Raw genomic sequence first — 14,053 nt, forward strand, 5'->3', positions numbered from 1 at the left:
CATTCATACATCTGAATCTAGTCAGTGTTGAGAAAATATGGACATATAAAAATATTCTGAACTCTGAAGGGAACTTAAAATCTAGACAAGATGGAAAATCAGGGTATTGATCTATCATGGTGGTTACATTTACAAATGCAAGTGAGATATGATAAAGATGTTAAAGTGTATGGATTTTATAAAGAGCAGTTTCAGTTTGATTAGATATTACTAACCTCTGAAGAAAAACTAATTAAGAAAATGTATAATTTTTTATTAAATTTGAAGATGGAAGATGAACAAGTAAAAGAAACAATGATAACATGGGCAAAGAACTTTGGATACAATATAGATTTAGAGAAATGGTAAAGCCTGTGGGAAAGAAATTATAAACTAATAATGTCAACCTCTTACAAAGAAAATCTATACAAAATGTTTTATAGATGGTACTTGCCATCAACAAGCAAAAATGTTTAAAAATATGTCAGATAAATGTTGTATGTGTAATTATAAACCAGGTACTTATGTGTGGTGGACATGTGTAAAAGCAAAGAGATATTGGACAAAAATACATACTTGGCTAGAAAAGATGTTGGGAAAACATGTAGATTTTAAACCTGAACTTTTTTTATTGGGTATATTGCCAGAAAAGCTTGATAAACAAAGTGTATATCTGATTTTGCATGTGATAACAGTGGCAAGAATTATATTTGCACAATATTGGAAAAATGAAGAAATACCTTCAGAGGAAGAAATAATAATAAAAAATACTAGACTGTGTGGAAATGGACAGAATATTTTCAAACTTGGGACTTATTTTATCAATAGCTGGAGAAACGTACTAGGGATCAGGAATTTAATTTGTATTAGTAAATGATAAACTCAGACAACACATTTGTTGAATAAGCACATTTGAATTGTATTAAAAAATCAATAAAAACTTATAAAGAAACATAGTTGTAATCAAGAATTAATTAGCCTGGTCTATGTGAAACTTACCTTCAGAAGATCAAAATAAATGCACTTAAAATTGATTGTTCTTTCAAGATGACCATGATCAAGGGTTTTGTGGACCCTTAAAAGCTTTATTATGACTTGTTAAGACTTTATCTAGCTGAAATAATTGAAATAAATAAACAATTTACATCTAAACAGAAATCCACTGAAGGCCTATTAGATCAAGATGCCTCATTTTGGCTGTATTTGATAAACCACTCAGATAATTTGGTATCTTTTGGGGAGGGGAGGGGATGGAACTAGAAAAATGTGCATGTTAAATCCCAACTGTCTTCTACATAAAGTTAACACACACATAGTTACAACAGCACAATTTCAATTAATTAATTACATACCAGATGTCCAGGATAACCCCATGTTCCTAGTTCTCCACCATCACCAATTAATCCTGGAGTACCCTGAGAAACAAAAGCTTATTTGTTTCAGGAGCAATATAAAAGACTGCACACTTACAGATTCCCAACAAGATTTTGAGGCAGTGGCCTTTCAGCAACAAATGTGGGAAAGAATAGTATAGTAAAAAATATTAAAAATGAAATGCTTTACAAGAGTTGCACAGTATGTATTATTATCCAGAAAAAACAATTTTCCCATTGCCCACTTCTCTTGGACATCATAGCTCTAGAATTTCCTTGGCCATAGCCAGTTTTTGCTAGTAAAGAACAATACTGAAAGTTGTCTGCTTATACAAATAGAGGCTGCAGTCCAAGGTAAAGTAGCCCTGACAGAGCTTGAATGTGGTAAGTATTGCAAAATTTCAATCAAATAAATTTTGTTTACGTATCACTGCTGTTTTCTATGGCAATCAGTAATTGCTTGAGAAGTTACAGTCTAAAATGGACTAATTAATTTCACAAAATTTGGATATCTAGTAAGATTTCAGCTATATAGAACACAACAGAGCCATCTGAAGAAGTCACAGGTGACTCTGAGTATCACGCTTCTTATCCATTTACTTTATATTGACAGAGATCCTGTTAAAAGTTCTCAGTCAGATTATAAGACAAAATCCAAGCTCTACTGTCAACACAGATTCCAAAGCACAAATAAACAATGCATGATTCTCCATGAGGATTTCTGTGGAATTTTTGTAACTGGATATGTCATACTCTTGTGTATTTGAAATTTGATTATTATTTTATGTTGCAATATTGAAATGAATGGCAGTTACTTCAAGCCATCAAATGAATCGTAACTACAAGCACATTGTTGGTTTTAGAAATGTGATGTCAAGGAATCATACTCCCAGAAAATTTTGAGAAGTCAATGAGAAGGGACTGCGTAACTCCAGAAATAATTTTCCATTCTTCAGAGGAGAAAAAAAATAGCAATACATTAAAAATACAGCAGGTAAAACCACAAATACTAAATTAGCTTTTGTATAGCTTGTTTCACAATACCATTTTTCCTCTTTTTCCTTTTAGTCCAGGTTTTCCAGGATTGCCCATATCTCCAGATTTTCCCTGCCAAATGGAATATAAAGCAAAGTTTATAAAATGTATATAAAATATATAATATATAACAATACAAAAAACACAGTATACTGCTGCTTATTCTGCTTATTCTGATAGGCAGAATTATCTATTTTAATTAATGTTACAAAGAATTAAGCTAAATAATTGGAATCATAGATCTGAAGATATGATAAGCAAACCACAAAAACAAAACTATTTCACAGAAACATAGAATCATAGGATTGGAAGGAACCTTGGAGGTCTTTTAGTCCAAACCCTTCTTAAGGCAGGAGTCTTATAATATCCTGGTTGTTCAGTCCATTTTTGAAAACCTCCAATGATGGAGCACCTACAACCCCAAGAGACAAGCTATTCCATTGATTATTTGTTTCACTGTCATAAAATTTCTCCTTTATTTCTAGGCTGGATTTGTCTTTAATAATATTCCACCCATTACTTCTTGTCCTGCCCTCTGATGTCCTAGAGAATAAGTTAAACCCTCTTCTTTGTGACAATCCATTAAGTACAGGAAGACAGTTATCATTTCACCCTTAAACCTGCTTTTCAATATGCTAGACATACTTAGCTCCCTCAACCATTTGTCATATGATTTAGTATCCTTTATCATCTTTCTCTGCACACTTTTCCGGGTTTCAACATTTTTTTTGTATCACCCCACTGCATGCTTTCCTTCATGTAGATGTAGTTCCATTGGGGACTACATTCTGAATATGGTTGGTCAGCCAATTGAAGATCCTTATGATGATGGTACTGTCTATCCCACGTTGTTCTCTCTTACCAAGAAGTAGATTGTGGTATATTTGGTCAAACACTTTGCTGAAGTTCAAGTATCCTATGTCAGAGGACCCAAAACCTTTGGGCACCAGGGACTGGTTAGATGGAGAGAGGTTTTTCCATGGATTGGAGGGGGTGTGGATTTGTGTGCTGCCTGCATCCTGTGGATAGGGCTTTCCTTGTTTGTGTGGACCAGTTGTTGGCATGCCACAGCCCAGCCTATATTTTTCTGGATTCATTTTTCCCCTTTTTGTAGATTAGAACCACATTAATTCAGTGAGCGCCTGTTACTTGTCCCAGCTTCTGCCAACCTAGCAGTTCGAAAGCACGTAAAAATGCAAGTAGAAAAATAGGGACCACTACGGTGGGAAGGGAACAGCATTCTGTGCACCTTTGGCATCTAGTCATGACAGCCACATGACCACGGAGACGTCCTCAGACAAGCGCTGGCTCTTTGGCTTTGAAATGGAGATGAGCACCGGCCCCTAGAGTCGGAAACGACTAGCACACATGTGTGGGGGAACCTTTGCCTTTACCTTTTTAATTCTTTTTTACCCTCTGGTATTTTTCCTGTGCTACATGAGCTTTGAAAAATTACAGTCAGTAGCTCCAAAATTACATTTGGCAGCTCCTTCAATACCCTTGGATTTAAATCATCTGGCCCATGTGATTTGGACTCATCCAGGGTGGATAGGTATTCTCTTACTAATTCCTTGCCTATTTTTATTTGTATACCCATTCTATCTTCCTCAGTGCTGCTTTTGATAGGTTGGGCTATTTCTGCCTTTTGTGTAAAAACAGATGCAAAGAAGGAATCCAAGAATGTAAATTATGCAGCTTGCAAAGCAATATGATGAAACAGGTTTTATGATTTTCTCTTTTTTCTGTGAGATGGTTGTGCAGTTGACTTCTAACATATACACAAAGAACCACCAAACAGAAAAAGTAGAACAATTGTACTATTAATATGCATCTACATTACTGTATCTAATTTACCTTATATCTTGCAAGACACAGATGTGATTCCCAAAGTTTATTGAATGATTTTAAAACTGAAGAGTGTATAATCATTAGGGAACCACAAAAATAAGGGGAAAAGGCTAACATACAAGCTGAGCATTACTGAAAGCCACTATTGGATATTCTCCATGAATTAGTATCATACCATCCCTTAAGGCAATTGCTTCAGAAATTTGTGTATGTGCAACTAGTTCAAGATATTGTAAGAAATGCAGCTGTGGGATATATGTATAGACTTGCCTGCTGTCCAAAGTCACCAGGGAATCCATCTATACCCTATAATGAAAACGGATATCCTACAATTACCTTCTAGAAGTAACATAAAATTCATTTATTTAAGGAAACATAGTTTATTTAGTAAAATTGAGAAACTGAGCACTTTGGGGAATAATTACAAATCAGGGCAAAACTAAACAGGAGCTAAAATGTTAAAATATTAAATCAGTGAACTATTATCCATGTGGTTTATTAGTGCCTTCTTCCATAGAATACAAAATTATGTCTTTGCCATTGTCATTAAAATGACCATCCACCTACAGCATATGCTGTATGGCTGTTGCCCAATATATGTGCTAGCTTGCTTTAACTGGATGACTTGGATGACTCTCAAACCCTGTGTGACACCTACCATATACTCCTAGTATTCTTTGCTCATTCCTCCCAAGACCCCTCCCCCCATATATCTTGATATGATGCAATCAATCAGTTAAAGTGAGATTCAGGTGGTTATCCATCTCAGGGAAGCATAGTTTAGTTTGTAAGTTTTTCCCTGTGGTTTTCTTTGTTTAAATTGTGAATTGTGCTGTATTCTCAAAAGAACCCAACCCAAGCCCAAATTTATAGTTAATCTGATATGATTACCTTTCTTCCTTTCCTTCCTATATTGCCAAAACCAACAGTTCCTTCTTCTCCCTAGAACAGATAAACATATATTTTATATTTTAGTTTAGTTTAGTTTATTAGACTTATATACCGCCCTTTTCCCGTAGGACTCAGGGCGGTTCACAAGGTTTTTTAAAAGAAAACAATACAACAATTACAAAAATCAAAACAATTAAAATGATTATATTAACCTTGAATATAAAAATCCTAATTAAAATCCAATTAAAACCCCCAATTAATACCCTCAGTCCAGGCCAGAAAGCTCAAAGAGCCAGGTCTTCAGGTCCCAGCGGAATGAGCGGAGGTCAGGGGCAGTCCTAAGCTCTACAGGCAGCTGGTTCCAAAGGGCCGGTGCACTCACAGAGAAGGCCCTCCCCCTGGGTATTGTCTGCCGGCAATCTTTTACCGGCGGTAACCTGAGAAGACCCTCCCTGTGGGAGCGCACAGGACGAAGGAAGCTTGATGCCGGCAGCAGGTGCTCCCTCAAATATCCCGGACCCAAGCCATTTAGGGCTTTATAGGTCATCACCAGCACCTTGAATCTCACCCGGAGGGCAACTGGAAGCCAATGCAGCTCGCGGAGCAGAGGTGTTATGTGGGAGTATCGGGAAACCCCCATCACAACCCGCGCGGCTGCATTCTGTGCCAGCTGAAGCCTCCAGGTGGTCCTCAAGGGCAGCCCCATGTAGAGAGCGTTGCAGTAGTCCAATCGAGAGGTCACAAGCACATAAGTGACTGTGCGTAGGGCATCTCAGTCCAGGTAGGGTCGCAACTGGTGCACCAGGCGAACCTGGGCAAAGGCCCCCCTGGTCAGGGCTCCTATATGGTCTTCAAAACTGAGCCGTGAATCCAGGAGGACGTCCAAGTTGTGTGCCCTATCGATGGGGGGCAACACCTCACCCCCCATCATTAAAGATGGAATAGGCTGGTTAGTCCGAGATGCCGGTATGCACAGCCACTGAGTCTTGGCAGGATTGAGACGAAGCCTGTTTCTTCCCATCCAGACCCGGACCGCCTCTAGGCAATGGGACATCACAGTGAGGGCATCACTGGGTTGGTTCGGGGTGGAGAAAAAAAGTTGGGTATCATCAGTGTAAATGTACAGTGTACTGATGATACCACACCCCGAAACCATGAATGATCTCGCCCAGTGGCTTCATATAGATGTTGAACAGGAGGGGAGAAAGAACCGACCCCTGAGGAACTCCACAAACGAGAGGCCTCGGGGCAGACCTCTGCCCTCCCGTCAACACTGATTGCGAGTGGCCCAGGAGATAGGAGGAGAACCACTGCAAAACAGTGCCTCTTCAACTCACTGCATTTGTATTTTTTTTAATATGAAGTGCCTAGAATTATGCTATTGTTTGTAATACATCTTACAACAGCTCTTCCTCAAAACAGAGGTCAAAATTACCAAGAACAAATTATCTCTTTTTATGCTGTGTGTTAATGCAACTTCCATTGCTGCAGGATCAGCAAAGATTGTAATTTAAGCAAAAGAAAGAAATAGGATTGCAGCTGCAAAAATCACTTTAGAGTAATCTATGAGCAGCCAATTATATATTAAAGTCATCATAGATTTGATTGTGAGGATTTGGGGTCTCCCATTCTTCTTGATCTCACTGAGCACAGAGAAACTATTGGAGATTGATGGTCCTTCATATAGCTAGGCCCTATACTATTCAGAGCTTTAAAAGTGATAACCAGCACCTTAAATCTGCACTCAAAAGCCAAATGACAATCCATGCGAATCACAAAGCCGGGATGGCACAAAAGCATAATGTTATGCATCTACCAGGTGGACTGGAATAACTGTCCCTTTTGAGTAGATTTCAAAGGTAGCCCCATGTAAAACAGATTGCACTTGAAAGGTGAAAAGGATATGAGTGATTGTCTGAAAGGCCTCTTGGTCTAGAAAATTGCATAACTGGAATATTAAAATGAGAGCTATGCTTATTTCTCCCTCAACCCTAAACCTACTTTTATTCCAGCAGAAGGGGATTCAAACTAATTCATTCATGATCCACAATGAATTTACAGAGTTTGAAAATCCATATAAATAAAGGAAATCCCTTCTACCCATTGTTTCCAGGGTTTTACTCCAGATAAGTAACCCAGTTTTTTGCCCTAAAACTTATTGGTTTCATTTATCTTAGAGTCTGGGCGTTTATGAATCTGGTATCAATTAAAGTCCAAGTCAAATTTTAAAAGGGACTGAAAACTGATATGCAGGGTTTTCAAACATTTTAGGACTAAACCTATTTAGATTTTAAAGTTATTGAACTCAACTAGTGTTTGGTTCAGGCAGACGAATGACTCAGAGAGGTTAACAGCAAAATGGTTTATTCAATACACATATGTCAACTGTCAACTGTCACAAGAACTCTGGCTTTTATACTAGAGCTGTTTAAACTGTATCCAATCACAAGTCCGGGTTTTCCCGCTTTTACAACTTTAACCAATAGTTGCACCAGAATCTCCCGCTTCAAGGAACCTTCTTTGCAACCAGCTACTTACATGTTTGCAGCAAAGCTACTGACATAACACCCCTTCCCCCCCAGTTGATGTTATTTATTGATGTAATCTCTCAAGTATTTGGGTGGCCTATGGACCCTAGATGGATATCTATTGGTTTGGTTACTTAAGTCATTGCTAACTGACTGTCTGCTAGGCTGGCTTATATTTATGGGTCTGGACTCTTGAATTACAGGCTCTGACGCTTCTCTACTAACTGGCTGTGATTGTTGTTGTGTTTGATGTTGATGCTCAGCTATTGCAGGCCTGCTCAAAGAGGACAGCTCCCAGTCAATTTGGCTGTGTTGTGGGTTAGCTGTGGACACACTGGTTTGAATTTCCGCTTCCCCACTAACCGGCAGGTTGTTATGATTACACCAAGATGCAGTGTTCCCCCCATGTACGCTTTGACCCCCATCAACTGGCATACTTCCAATAACTCTCTTTCTTAGCTGATCTATGTGTCTTTTACTTATTCTATTCCCTTCCCCCTCAATGGTGTAAGACAACGGCCCCATTATGTCAGTGACCACCCCCGGGACCCATTTGTCCCCCTGTCCATAGTTTCTGGCCCAGACTAAGTCTCCAATTTTGAATGATCTGTTTGGAATGTCCGGTTCAGCACTTGAGGGTAGTTTGTCAGGGTGTAGCCTGTCCAGTTTGGTGGTTAGCCGTTTGCCCCACCTCATTTCCGCCGGGCTTTTCCCGGTAGCCGTGCAAGGGGTTGTGTGCTGGGTCAGCAAAAAGTCTGCCAGTCTTTGGTGCCAATCGCCACGGATGATTCGCCTCAAGGCGTCTTTGGTGGTTCTCACGTTGTGTTCAGCCAAGCCATTGGTGGACGGGTGGAAGGGTGCTGATGTTGCATGCCTAATCGAGTTGGCCCTGAGGAAGTCCTGAAATTCAACAGAGGTGAATTGTGGCCCATTATCCGATACAATCACATCAGGTAACCCATGAGTGGCAAAGAGGCCCCTTAAGACCTGTATTGTTCTACCAGATGTCATTGAACTGACAGGCACTACCTCTAGCCACCTAGAGAAACTGTCCACCACAACTAAGAAGGTTAAACCTTGAAAAGGTCCAGCAAAATCAATATGAATCCTAGACCAAGGATTCCTGGCCAATTCCCACTTATGAGTGTGAGTGTGTGGCAGCTCAGGTCTAGAACGCTGACACAAATAACATCCTGAAACACATTCTTCAATGTCTTTATCAAGTCCTGGCCACCACAAGTGACTTCTAGCTAATGCCTTCATACGTACTATTCCAGGGTGACCCTCATGTAATTCTGATAAAACTATAGATCTGTGGAGTTCAGGAATGACAACACGGTTACCCCACAATATACATCCCAAATGGGATGATAATTCATTCTTCCTCCTAAAATATGGAATGTACTTGGCATCAGGGTTAGTACTAGGCCACCCACTAAGGACCCAGGCCATGATCCTTTTGAGGATAAGGTCTTTTTTAGTAGCCTCAGCTATTTCTTTAGCAGTTAAAGGGCATTCAGGAATTTCCTGTAATGACATAATTTGTCCCACTGGAGCAGGGTCCTCCTCTGTGTTGCTTAAGGGCAGTCTGCTAAGGGCATCTGCATGGCCCATTTCCTTACCTGGTCTATGTTGAAGTGAGAATGAATATGCTGAGAGGAAAATTGACCACCTCAGCATCCTGGGAGACATTATTTGGGGTGTCTGTTTATTGGTGGTAAACAGTCCCAATAATGGTTTGTGGTCAGTGAGTATGGTAAAGTTCCTACCATAAAGGTAATCATGGAACTTTTTTACTCCTGCCACGATTGCTAATGCTTCTCTATCAATCTGTGCATAATTCCGTTCGGCTTTGGTAAGCGTCCTGGAATAGTATGCAATTGGCTTTTGAATACCTTGACTATCCAAGTGGCTGATAACAGCCCCCACACCATAAGGTGAAGCATCACAAGCTAAATAGATTGGTTTATTCTCAATAAAATGAGTTACTGTGGATTGGCTTGAAAGAATATCTTTTAATGTTTGAAAACTGACTCTATGTTTATCATGCCACTGCCATGGGGTTTTTTTTATCTAAAAGTCTATGTAGTGGTTCTGCTATGGCAGCTTTATGAGGCACGAATGTGTGATAAAAGTTAACTAATCCTAAAAAGGCTTGTAATTCAGCCTTGTTTTTTGGTTCCGGTGCCAATTTAATTGCCTTAATTTTTTCTGGTGTAGGATGAATTCCATCTTTATCTATCCTAAATCCTAAAAATTCTGTGGATTTAACCCCAATACAGCATTTATCCTTTTTTAATTTAAGTCCAGCCCCCCTAAATCTTCCCAATACCTGTTCCAGACGTTCAGCTAATATTTCTTCATTTCTTCCAGCTATTAGAACATCATCAAAATAAGGGCATACACCAGGTATGCCCTTTAAGGTCCTCTCCATCACCTCCTGGAAGATGCCTGGAGCTGCTGCAATACCGAATTGCAGTCTGTGGACTCGGAACGCCCCCTTGTGGGTAACAATAGTTTGAGCTTCAGCAGCCTCCCTGGAAACAGTAAGTTGCAAGTACGCCTGCGCCAAGTCTAACTTGGCAAATATGGCGCCGTCCTGTATCATGGCGAGGACCTGCTTCACCGTCGGGACCGGGTAAGCATGTTTTTTCATTCCGAGGTTCAGGGTGGCCTTGTAGTCAGCGCAGATCCTCACATCCCCATTAGGTTTAAGGGGTGTGACGATCGACGTTTCCCACAAACCACCCTCGACCGGTTCTAGGACGCCTTGGCCTACAAGCTTATCGAGCTCGGCCTCGATTTTTTGCTTAAGGGCGAAAGGCACCCTTCGGGCCTTAAGCCTGATGGGTTTAACCGACGGGTCTAAATTAAAATTAATTGGGGGCCCTTTATATTTACCCAAAGACCCATCAAATACGTCTGCGAATTCATCACAGACTGATTTGAGGGTCTTATTATTAATAACTGTGTTTATTCCCCCTATCCAAATTCCCAGGGCAGGGAACCAGTTAAGGCCTATTAACCTAGTTCTATGGCCTTCTGTAACTATTAAATCTAGTGTTCCATTAAACCCCTTATATTTAACTCTAAGGGTAATTTTCCCTTTAATTTTTATTGGGGTTTTTTGGAAGTCGGTCAACTGGATTTTGGTTGAACTGAGTGGAATCTTTCTGCCACTTTTTTGTTCAATCTTTTTAAGGGTTTCACTGGATATTATGGACACTGAGGCCCCAGAATCAATTTCCATTTTGCAAGGAATTCCTTGCAATTGGACTACAATTTTTAATTTTGATCCCACAATTTTGTTAATTTTTCCCTTCCTACTGTGATTGACTCGCGCCACCTCCCCGCGGTTCGGGTATTGAGCCCACAGTCTAGGGGTCTCTTTGCCACTATAGTAAGGGGTTACCTTACCTTCGGGCCAAACGTCGACTTCATGTAGGCGATTGTCGCGTGCACGACCCCTGCAAATGGCTTGAATGTGGCCGGTCTTCCCGCACAATCTGCATCTGGCAGTACGGAATCTGCAAGTTGCTCGGGGATGATTGCCTCCACAACTGCCACATCTATTGTCGTTGTCGCGCGGTCTCGTTGCAGTGTCTCTCAGTTGTCGTTGGGTTGTTGTTGTTTGTCGTTGTGATGTTGTCGGTTGGAATCGATGACTCGGTTCCGGCCCGTCGCTTCGGGATGGTTTTGCCGCCATTTTTCCGAACCGTCTGGTGACTTCGGCGATGTCGGCTTCCCATTGTTGGTCCACCTCCCCGCAGTCCACAAGGCCTTCTTGATTTATTTCGGCAGACGCGGCCATGCTATTTCGGGGGGGGGTCGCGATACCCAGTGGATTCATAAGTCAAGAGTTCGTCGAGTACTTCTTGCAAGTCACCGGTGGGCTTAGCAATAATTCTGTTTTGTAGCTGCTCATCTCGCAAGCCCAACACCACTCTGTCCCGAATTCTTATCTCTAAGTTGTCATACTTGCAACGTACTGCTGCTTCTCTGACTGCAGCAACAAATTTTTGAATTGACTCGCCCGGTCTCTGATTCCGTTTTTCGAAAATGCGCCGCCAAAAGAGTTCTGATCTCCTAGGCGTAAAGTGTACTTTTAATTTGGCCAATAAATCGGCATACGGAACGCTAGAAACCGGCAGTGGTTGACAAAGTCCCACGGCAACCCGATACACTGGTGTGCCGCAAATGGTTAGTAAGGCAGCCGCCTTTTTTCGGTCATCGGTTATGCCGTTAACGAGCAAAAACCCTTCGACCTGTCCCACATATTCTTCCCAGTCCTCTGGGAAGTTTGGATCGAATTCTTTTAAGGACCCAATTTGCGCCATTCGGGGAATTGTTGATTCCGCCGCGGCCGCTTGTGGTTGACTGTGAATTCTTTTTAAATTTGCCGCCTTACGCGCAGCTGTTCCGCCGGTCCTTCTCTAGTCCGCCGTCTATCCCACCTTCGTCGCCAGTTGTTTGGTTCAGGCAGACGAATGACTCAGAGAGGTTAACAGCAAAATGGTTTATTCAATACACATATGTCAACTGTCAACTGTCACAAGAACTCTGGCTTTTATACTAGAGCTGTTTAAACTGTATCCAATCACAAGTCCGGGTTTTCCCGCTTTTACAACTTTAACCAATAGTTGCACCAGAATCTCCCGCTTCAAGGAACCTTCTTTGCAACCAGCTACTTACATGTTTGCAGCAAAGCTACTGACATAACAACTAGTACAGTATTTGTGTAGGAAAACGTGTCTATTACTGAATGCCTCTATATATTACTATGGGCCATTTTAACATCCCTTTTTAACCCTTTGGCAATTTGTTTTTTTTTCAATCAAACTTTTACAAAAAAGATAATGAAAATGAAGAACAAACCCTCATTCCTTGCTGGCCAGGGAAACCTTTTTCTCCTTTCTTTCCTGGTTCCCCAGATTCTCCCTGTTTTTCCAAAATAAGTAAGTTATTACATTTGAGAAACAAATAAGTGTGATCAACATAAATAGAGGTATGGATAATTTTAAAGTAATACATGATGCTACAACCATCTAGTGCCAATATTTTAAATATAAAATCAAGATCAGATATTTGGAGGATATTTTTCCTACTGTTTATCACTTTGTAAATCCTAAGCTACTGGCTTTATTTTAGTATTGACAAAATACCCTCATAGTTCACATAATCAACATTAACAGTGTTGGCTTACAGCTTAACCCAAACATATAACATCTCGGGGATTCCTAGGTATGCTGTTTTTACTGTTTCAGTTGCTTTTGATCATGATTGACATGAAGTGTAGTTGCCTCTGTCTTAATGAACAGAAGCTCTGCATTTCTAGCAAAATAGTTAAACATCAACTGGTCCATTTTTCCATAAGTGATGAGAAAAGCAGCACCTGATGGTTTATGTGTGGAGTTCAGCATTAACAATCCATTAAACCAAATAAACTCTAAATGCCAAAGTGTGTGTTTGGAAATTTGGGGAGAAAATAAATCTTGAAGAAACTGAATGTAAACATTTTCAGTTTTCTATATTTGATGTCTTCAACACCACTTTAGGACTCCAATTCCCAACATCTTCTGCTTGAGCACATTATATAGGGTAGTTGGAGTAAAATTTGTATTGAGAGTCACACCACAAATTTTATGGTATATGATCAATCAGTCTCAGCACATCTGGAAACAATCAAAGAGGGAAAAGCTGATCTATATCATACATACATTTTACACTGTGTATAGAAAAATTCAGTAACAGAAATTGGAGCCCCACCTTATTCCCTCTGGATCCAGGTTTCCCTTGATTCCCTTTAGGTCCTTCATCTCCAATGTCTCCCTGTAAACAAAACAAAGATTGTATCAATGTTTAATGTTGATAAAAACTCTCATCTGTAAAGTGAACAGAATATCCCTTGAACCTTCATATAGTCTCCATTCTGTTCCTTGTCAAATTGTGAATTACAACTCCCAAGTCAGCCTTGGGATAGCTTTGGCTGGGTTACCCATGAGGGTATAATTCTTAAACAATCCCGAGAACCCTTTAAGAACCTTAAAGATGGAAATAAGCTAGTTAAGCTTAGGAGATGTAAACACTGTCTTTATAAATATAGCTATTCCGTGATTAACTGTAATTGCTGAAATTATTTGTAGTACTGGCTTTTAATATTTTATTGTTTATTCCAATTCCAGATAAATTGCTTTGCTTATTTTCAGACTGGAAAAGTGAAACTGAAAGGAGTACCAATAATAAGATTAGCAATTTAGAACCTACTGAAGTAATAGCTTGACGTTTAGGGTTTATTTAGAGAACTGAAAATATATATCTGGTTGTTGTTTTTTATTGTGACTTCCTATGAATAGCTTCCTTCCTGGATTTGAAGAAACCTGTAAAAACATGACTGTTTCA

General features: G+C 40.1%; 1 protein-coding gene across 1 annotated transcript in view; it reads right to left on the minus strand.

Moving 5' to 3' along the window:
• LOC308679009 (collagen alpha-6(VI) chain-like) overlaps window positions 1-14,053 on the minus strand; it is a 75,406-nt gene that overhangs the window by 18,184 nt on the left and 43,169 nt on the right. The window contains exons 24-29 of the mRNA XM_081346245.1: window positions 13,421-13,483; window positions 12,530-12,592; window positions 5,127-5,177; window positions 4,506-4,541; window positions 2,397-2,459; window positions 1,332-1,394 (exon numbers count right to left, since the gene is read on the minus strand). Coding sequence (XP_081202371.1) covers window positions 1,332-1,394; window positions 2,397-2,459; window positions 4,506-4,541; window positions 5,127-5,177; window positions 12,530-12,592; window positions 13,421-13,483 — 339 coding nt within the window. The remainder of the gene's footprint in view (window positions 1-1,331; window positions 1,395-2,396; window positions 2,460-4,505; window positions 4,542-5,126; window positions 5,178-12,529; window positions 12,593-13,420; window positions 13,484-14,053) is intronic.

Source organism: Vipera berus (genome assembly GCF_964194415.1).
Source record: "Vipera berus genome assembly, chromosome: Z".
Lineage (NCBI taxonomy): Eukaryota > Metazoa > Chordata > Lepidosauria > Squamata > Viperidae > Vipera > Vipera berus.